At 35.0% G+C, this 9014-nt stretch overlaps 2 protein-coding genes and 1 non-coding gene across 3 annotated transcripts; all 3 read left to right on the forward strand.

Moving 5' to 3' along the window:
• The first annotated feature begins 671 nt into the window (after positions 1–671).
• LOC139839890 (putative RING-H2 finger protein ATL21A) lies at positions 672–4384 on the forward strand. The gene is made up of 3 exons (XM_071830092.1): positions 672–1022; positions 1388–1799; positions 3643–4384. The coding sequence occupies exons 1-3, from the start codon at positions 723–725 to the stop codon at positions 4110–4112; spliced, it is 1182 nt and encodes a 393-aa protein (XP_071686193.1). The 5' UTR covers positions 672–722; the 3' UTR covers positions 4113–4384.
• A 1823-nt stretch (positions 4385–6207) lies between these two features.
• On the forward strand, positions 6208–8634 carry LOC139843337 (ribosomal RNA small subunit methyltransferase-like). The gene is made up of 3 exons (XM_071833414.1): positions 6208–6306; positions 6625–6931; positions 7716–8634. The coding sequence occupies exons 2-3, from the start codon at positions 6626–6628 to the stop codon at positions 8430–8432; spliced, it is 1023 nt and encodes a 340-aa protein (XP_071689515.1). The 5' UTR covers positions 6208–6306; position 6625; the 3' UTR covers positions 8433–8634.
• LOC139846281 (small nucleolar RNA Z122) lies at positions 7448–7549 on the forward strand. The gene has a single exon (XR_011759007.1). It is a non-coding gene; the product is annotated as a small nucleolar RNA Z122 (small nucleolar RNA).
• Positions 8635–9014: the final 380 nt, after the last annotated feature.

The raw sequence follows: 9014 nt of genomic DNA on the forward strand, positions 1-9014 counted from the left end.
AAGATTTTTCATTAAAGTTTGGAGGTTAATAATAGAAAAATCTTTAAATTTGATAAACAAATATTATTTATTTATTTCTGCGTAAAAACCAAACTTATATAAACCAAATAAGCTTCAATCAAGGGGTGCAATAATCTATCAAAACGAAATACAAAGAAAAATTCCGACGAGTCTCGAAGCTATAATACATACAAAGAAATCACGACTAAAAAAAAAAAAAAAAAAAAAAAAAAAAGAAATCACGACTAACAAAAACAACAACAAATAAACCACTATCTAAAGCCGAACTTCGCCAAACAACACAAACAAACCAAACCAACTCGGATTCAAAACCAAAGAAGACAAATCAGACTAAACAAAAGCACACAAAACAAAATAAACACCAAACCACATTAAACCAATAAACAACTTGCTAATCAACTAACACGTAACTTATATGCTGCAAAGAGGCTTTACGACCCCTTGAACCCAGCTCTAAAATTTTCCCTTTTACTTGCTCGAAATTCAAAAATTACCATTCTAACACAACATTTATTATGAGACGGTTGGAGTATAAATAAAATCAATTTCACCAAACAAAAATAGACTGAGCACACGTATGAAATAAAGCGTGTGTAACGAGAATAAAAGGAAAAAAAATTACAATAACAAATTACTTTCATGGAGTCGATACTCATCAATCATCACCATTCACCACTACTAGAACCTTACTTTAACCAACAATGGTGCCCAAACTCATCTATCCTATTTTTATGTTTATTACTTTTATCAATAACAAAACCCTACCCTTATTTATTTTCCTTTTCATAACTAAATCTGCCTCCGGCAACGATGACTGTACTCCAACTTTCTGCAGCCCAACCGGACCTCAAATCCGGTTTCCCTTCCGCCTCCGTGACCGGCAACCTGCTCGCTGTGGTTTCCCCGGTTTTGATCTAACTTGCGATAGCAAAAATCAAACACTTATAAAGCTTGCATCAGCTAGATCATACGTCGTTAATCAAATTTTATACACTTCGCAGGTTTAATTTCTTTTCTATTTTAGTCTGTAGATTTAATTTCCATTTATTGCAACAACACTTGCTTCTATAAATAGAAATTTTACTTAAATATAAAATAATAATTTTGAGTGAATTAGAACTTGCTAATTACGGAGTAATTAATTTCTTATCAAATTAACGATTAATGGCGCGTGATTTAATCTCCCAATAATTGAAACACCTAATAGAAACTTTACTTAAAATATCAAATACTGAGTAATAATTTTGAGTGAATTAGAACTTGCTAAAAAAGGATTAATTAATTTCTTATCAAATTAACGATTAATGGCGCGTGATTGAATCTCAGTGTTAATGTATTGAATCTGTTCATGGATTGATGATAACAGATGATCAAAATCGATCCGGACTTCTGTTCACCGGGGAGACTAGGGGATATCAAAATAATCGGCACACCGTTTGATTTCAGTTTAGTTGATCGATACACATTTTTGAACTGTTCGACGCAGAGTCTAGATTCTTCGTTTCAGACGATACCGATGATTCCGTTTCCCTGTTTAGGAGGTGTGAATAATTCAGTTTATGCTGTGCGGACGGATTGGATTCCGTTTGGAGATATTCCGTCGAGTTGTCGGGATATAATGACGGTTTCGGTGCCTGTTAGACGGGTAGGTGATATCAGCCATGAATTGACGTTGTTGTGGTTTAGACCGTTTTGCAGATCTTGTGAACTTGATGGTAAAACTTGTGGATTAAAGAGTGATGATGGAGAGACCGTTTGTTTGGGTGGTTCTTCTAACGGTAAGCATTTTTTCTTCACATTTATAAAGGAATAACGTTTATCTGTTCAATTTACCCGGGGATGAGTATTTTTACTCAAATGTACGCGGCCTAACAGTTATCATGTACCATTGTACCGTTTATGACCATTTCCCTTGTCTCCCATGATAATTTTATTCAAGTTATTTGTACATGTTTTATGCATAAGGTACTAACCGTAGTGCTAAATTAGTAGATTGCTTATTGTTGAATCATGAATGTATATTTACATTTTCAAATTGGTTGCTGAACTTTCACCATCTTAAATAACTTTATCTAATAAAGTAATAATAAAAGTAGGTAATTGGTAGATCGGTTACGCTTAAGAACACTCTGCCTGCTTGCTTTGATTGTCACATGAATACGAATGCAAAATTTGGACATATATGAAAGTTTGCTAAACAAGCTATATTTAGTCATGTTCTGTGTGGTACTACAGATTGTATGCCATTTTAAGCTTTATATGTTGGTTTTGTTATGAAGTTTCATAACATATATGGCATTTATAACTTTTCGGGAAATATTTGTGGCGTTCATTATTTATTTTTTTATATATTATTTTACATGTTTGTTTTTCTTCGTGATCATTGTTTTTGGCTATCTGAGCACAGTGTAAAATTTGTTTTTATAAGCATAATCTGTTTTGCATATAGCAACAAATTTGACAGTCAAACCTAGCAAATAAAATACTTTGTATAGTTACTATGAAACAATGAACTTTGATTCAGGCATTTGTGTGTACGTCTTTACATTGAATTGAATTAGCTTGTCTGCTTACTGTCTTGGCCACTAAAATCTATTTCATTTGTTAAAGATCCGATCTTGGTACTTGACTATTTCCTGATTGCTATCTCTGCAAGTAATATAACAACGATAAAGGTGATCTAAGATGAATAAAAAAATAAGCTTATTAGCTCTAAATAAGTAAAGATATACAGAATAATTGGATATCAACACAATTCATGTACATGTGTTTTAGTCACTGTTGGTTTACTTATTATTGTATGATTGTTGGTCTCATTATACATGATGTGACTCCTAATTCAAAGGAAATGAACTATGTTAGGCGCTTAAAAGACTTGGTATAACTTTGTGCATACCGAATGCTTTTAATATTTGCAAATTGCTGACTGCTATTATTAATTATACATATACATATAAAGTCCGCCTTAATGTTTATAGTATTTACTTCTTGACTAGCAAATATATATACCAGTCAAAGTTAAATGGTCGCATTTAATTGGAATAGAATAATGTCTTTGCGGTCAATATCCAATTAACTCCAGGTCCCATGGTACCATTTTTCTCCATAAACTTAGTTAAAAGAACGAAATATTTGAAATGTCAAGTCCTTAACTCCAAATACTATTAACCTCGGTGGGACCTATCGAACATCTTTCGCCATATAACCTCTGTTTCTCACTTTTATGCGATCTACCTTTTTTTGTCTATTCAGGTGTTATTTTTATCTCTAAGGGTCAAAATGAGTAAGATGAATAAAAACTTGGCTAAAATGGATCAAAAAAGTGTCCAATTCAACCTCCTACATCGCTTCAATCAAAACCTTTTTGATCTTTATTCAAATAATGTAACTTTCGGAATCATATTTTATAAACTTATTTTCCGTTAAAGTAATTACATTTTTGGATATACCTGTTTTGAAGCTAACACAACCCAACCCAAAGATGGCCCATTTTGACCCAGATCAACTAGCAAGCTGGTTCTGGCCCCAGATCCATTTGAACTCTTACCCAACCTTCCTATTATACCACCTCTTAGTTTTACTTAAAATTGACTAAGCTTATTTGGTTGTTGACCTTTACAGGTATTCCGAGGGGTGCCAAGTATGGGCTAAGCATAGGTATCGGCGTACCTTCACTAGTATGCATCTTTGGTCTTGTATGCTACATTTTTGGCCGGGTAAGAAACTATAATCAAGGTCAACGTCACAGCATTGACCTTTTTTCTATCGCAATCACCCCACAACAACCTACAACAACCGGCCTAGATGCACCCACAATCGCTTCTTACCCAAAAACCATACTAGGCGAAAGTTGTAGATTACCCAAAGAGGATGGCACGTGTGCCATATGCCTTTCGGACTATGAGCCCAAAGAGGAAGTAAGAACTATTCCGGAGTGCAATCACTATTTTCATGCAGATTGTATAGATGAGTGGCTCAAGTTAAATGCAACTTGTCCGGTATGCAGGAATTCACCTGAAACTTCGTCTTTGGTTACACCTTGTTTTTCAGAGTCATCAAATTCTTCGAATTTATCGGACACAACCACTTAACAGAGAGTTTTTGATGTGTCGTGTATATTATAATTAATACGGAGTACTGTATAAGCACAAGAGATTTCATAGTGTAGGGTGTAGATGAATTGCCCCTCTCGGGATTCAATAGGAAGTCATTACGTTCCAAAGTTTTAAGATTATGTATCGCTTGTATAATACTAATAATTTACACGAGAACAGCATCGAGTTCATGTTTGAGCAAACTCAAAGTTATTGATGTACTTTGTTATAAGATCTATCTATTACATTTATTATTCATGGTACATCCACACAGTGTTTCATTTGTATATGCGTAGTTTGCTATGCAATGTAATTTGTTATATATTGTACGTGCTTTGTGGCCTAATGGGTGTCTATGGCATCGGGCTGGGTTTGGGTCGAGTATAGGTAATCCAGACCTGACACCGATTAAAAATCCCCGGACCCATACCCAATGGGTCCCCATTTACTTACTAACTGACGTGTTTCGGGTTTTCCCGCAGGTAACATAGATGTACCTATGACAGTGACAGTGATTCAATAAAGAGATTTATGGCATACATATCTTTGCAAGAGGTCTCGGGTTCAAACCTTTTGGAGAAGGGTTTGAAAACGACTACGGATAATTCGATTAGACAACGTATAACAAAGTAAAAATACTCGCTTCCGGATATCTCGAATATAAAAACCTCATCACTTTCATTTCATATATGTACATATAGCGAGATAAAATGAAAGCAAATAATAAATAGAGATAATAATATATCTTTACATCTCATATGCTATATGCTATTAGTTCTAGGCAAACTTCATGCTGCAAGAGTCGTTCATAAGTTCTATGACGTCTCATGATGCTCCAAGAAAGATAATAAGAAATTTCCTATAAAAATTTGCATACAAGCAACACGGGTTTTTATCGAGTTGTAATATAAGAGTGCTGTCAACAATGAGTCAATGACATACTTCCTCCACATGACTAGCTGCCACATCAGTACTTTTTCATAGGACTAACCCAAGACTAAACAATATTAACAATGACATACTTTCTCAAATAAATTGAGATCCACTATATTATTTAATTAAACAAGTTACAAGCATTTAGGCTTATAGTACAAGTAAAATAAATATAACAATAAATACACTTCGTCCTGCAATCTGCTTGACAAAGAAAGGAAAAAGAGCGGAAAGGCTGGGCGGCATCAGGGCAGAAGGCTGGGCGGTCCGTTGTCATCAGGGAGCTGATGGGCGTAGGAGATTACGACTGCAATCACACAACCGTGGGACCTCTCTAACCAAACTAAGTGTAAGTGTTGTTTTTTATTCAATACACAAATTGTTACTACTCAAGGAAGAGACATACACACATTATAAGTACAGTATAGATTATCTAAATTGAAGTTTTATGTGTATTCTGAAATTAAAATTATTTTGATGTTTAAGTTTTGCACAAATTAATGATGACCATTCGAAGCTCTAAGAGTACAAGGTTTCCATGTCTATATTCAGTGTTCATTTCGGTGTCAAGAGAAGAAAGCGTGGAAAATAAAGGTTTTGATTCGCCTTTACCAGTTGAGTAAACAAATAAACTGTCTCTAGTTATAACAGTCTAATAGTCTAATAAGCGTGCACGTCACGACTTGTACTTAACTTAGTATAGATTGGGTTGGTGTTACTTTCAATGACATGGAGGTGTCCACGGTGTCCATTTAAGTTATTGTATGCTCCTAACGGCTAGTTTTCAATTTTTTTTTTTTTTTTTAAAAAAACGGCTAGTTTCTCATCGTCGGTACCTCAACCCTGATCAACCGACGCCGACCCAGTGTCGACTGGGCGATTTCGGTGTCCATTTTGACCGGCGGTGAAAAAACGGTGTGGACACCATGTGTTCTAACCGTCACCTTTGCATCCAGGTACCAGGGCCGACCCTACTGTGAAGTAGACAATTTAAATTATAGAGGATAACTATATTTATGTAGGAAACTTGAGGGGTTGAATGCACACATTTATAAGGGTGAGTGCTTTATTTAAATTAATGAAACTAGAAGGGCTGGACTTGTTTACTACGTAATTAATCATTTTTTAGACTTACAATAGTAACAAAACCCTCCGACATCCCAGTTTAGCGCTGTTTTTGCCTCTCATCGGATACCTTCACTTGCCGTTGACTACCGGAAATCGTAACCGCTTTACAATCGGACCGGCGACTTCTAAGGTTATATTAATATTTAACCGTCAACTGTTAGTTATTTATCTTTAAAGTTAATGCTTCTACTGACTGAATATCCTGATTTACTAATTACACATTTTATGATTTAGATGCTATATTTCTAAGCCCTAACTAGTTAAATTCTGACCTCGATAGTGTTTTTTGATCTTGTCAATCACCTTTATATTTTGTTGTCTAATTCGCTTATCTGAATCGACTCCATATCCATATTTTTAAAGCTGTAAAGTGTTTTTGAATGTGATAAAATGTTTGTAAACAACACTTGATTTATGAATCTAAATAACTAATCTGTTTTGATTGCAGTATGGCTGGAGGGAAAATTAGGAAGGAGAAGCCTTCACGTAGTGTCTATGCGAATCCGTATCAAGGAGGTATACAGTTTCACAAGTCAAAAGGTCAACATATTCTGAAGAATCCGTTAATTATTGACTCGATTGTTCAGAAAGCTGGAATTCGTAGTACGGATGTGGTTCTTGAAATCGGTCCTGGTACTGGTAATTTGACTAAGAAGCTTCTCGAGGCTGGGAAGACTGTTATTGCTGTTGAGCTTGATCCACGTATGGTTTGCGAGTTGGAGCGTCTTGACACTCCGCATCGTAATCGGCTCAAGGCAAGTAATGTCATGTACATTTGTTTATACAATTATACTTAAAATATCTAATGGTGCATTGTTCGTGTTTCGTAATATGCTTTTTGTCACTAGACTTGGAGTGGTGCCTTGATTTCTTTTTTGTTAAGTGAAATCGTAGATACTTTTTGCTGGCGAAGCATCAAGCTGTTTAGGTTTATATTATGATGACACTACCTGTACCATTGCGTAATATAATATTCTTTTTATGTCACAATGGATCTAGAAAATATCACGTCAACATTTGTTTAAGCTCTAAACAACTTATTCTGTTAAAAAGCTATGTGCTTTATGTGACTTTATGCTTCCTTCCATAGTTCCATTACATGGAATGTGGTACAAACTGTTTTAATGTCACTAATTCGGTAATTTGCACGTTTGTAACTTCTAAACCAATATCGCTTACAAATTGCCACTAACTTTTTTTTTCTATATGTAGCTTTTGAAGTTTCATAAGTGAGTTATGTCTAAAAGAATAATATAACTGCTTTAATTATGTTCGGGAAATGATTATAAAAGACATACATACGTTATCAATGGTGCAGTTATCTGCACACTGCTGATTTTCAAGTCATATTTGTACGTCAGTCTGATCCCAAACCTCTTCACAATAAGAACTCTGTTCACTTCACAATTAGGTTATTATAATAAAACAATAACAAATAGAATTTTTTTTTTCATTCACTTTCAATTGTTGTTTGCAGTTGCTCTTTTTTTGAACCTATGGTGCCTTTTTTCATTCACTTTCATTTGAAACTGTTCACAGGTTATCCAAAAAGATGTGCTTAAGTGTGATCTTCCATATTTTGACATTTGTGTAGCCAACATTCCGTACAAAATATCATCTCCTCTTATATTCAAACTATTAAGTCACAGACCATTATTCAGATGTGCTGTACTAATGTTCCAAACGGAATTTGCAATGAGATTAGTGGCTCAACCCGGCGACTCACTCTACTGTCGCCTTTCAGTAAACACCCAACTCAGGGCTCGTATTTCCCACTTGCTAAAAGTTGGAAAAAATAACTTCATACCCCCACCTAAGGTCGACTCATCTGTTGTCCGGATCGAGCCAAGAAAACCCGGGCTCGTCGACGACCTCAAAGAAAAAGATTTGGATGGGTTGGTCCGAATGTGTTTCATTAGGAAGAACAAAACCCTAGGTGCAATCTTCAAGATAAAAAGCGTACTTTCAGTTATTGAGAGAAACTACAAAACCCTTCAAGCGTTGCAACTTTCTAAGAGTAATGATAATCAAATGGCAACGGACGCATCTATCCTTGAAGATTCGGGTGACTTAACATTGGATAACGATGATATGGAAATGGATGATGGTGAGACAAATGAATCAGAGTTTAAAAATAAAGTTATGAGCGTGTTGAAACTAGGTGACTTTGAAGACAAGAGATCGTTAAATCTTGAAAAAGCAGATTTTATACATCTGCTATCTTTATTTAACCAAGCAGGTATCCATTTTGCTTGAGTTGCAAGTTTTCATGATATATGCATTCTTTTAGACTTATTTATATATAATACCATTTTTTCATTGATAATGTTGGGATCTTGCCAACTTGGAGATGCCAGTTTTGCTAACTTGGTCTGCTTATAACTTTTTTGTGATAGTGAAGTATGAATATTGACTTTCTTTAGCTTTGGTAAAGGTTTTAAACAATTAATTAAAGTGTATCTGATTACTGTGAGGTGACATAGACTCCCAAATTTAGCGTGACTTTACCCAAATTCGCACACTTTAATATCTGTTGTTGCCTGTTGGAGGCGTTAAGGTTGCACAAGCACAGAACCATCAATTTATCTCTAATTACTATGATCTGTTATTTTATTGAAAGGAAAAAGCTTGATCTTAAAAGTTGGAAGTGGAGTGGAAGTTGAGTTTTTTTTTTTTTTTTTTTTTATTTTATTCAGATGTACATGGCCTATTAGAGATATCTAATGGCCTATTAGAGATATCTAGTGACCTTTTCCGATATTCTTGGTCATCACAAAATATCCTTACCGTGAGAATATAAACCTTTTTGGAGGAATTCAAGGCCTCATTTAGGGCTGT

Source organism: Rutidosis leptorrhynchoides, chromosome 4 (genome assembly GCF_046630445.1).
Source record: "Rutidosis leptorrhynchoides isolate AG116_Rl617_1_P2 chromosome 4, CSIRO_AGI_Rlap_v1, whole genome shotgun sequence".
NCBI classification, from domain to species: Eukaryota; Viridiplantae; Streptophyta; class Magnoliopsida; order Asterales; family Asteraceae; genus Rutidosis; species Rutidosis leptorrhynchoides.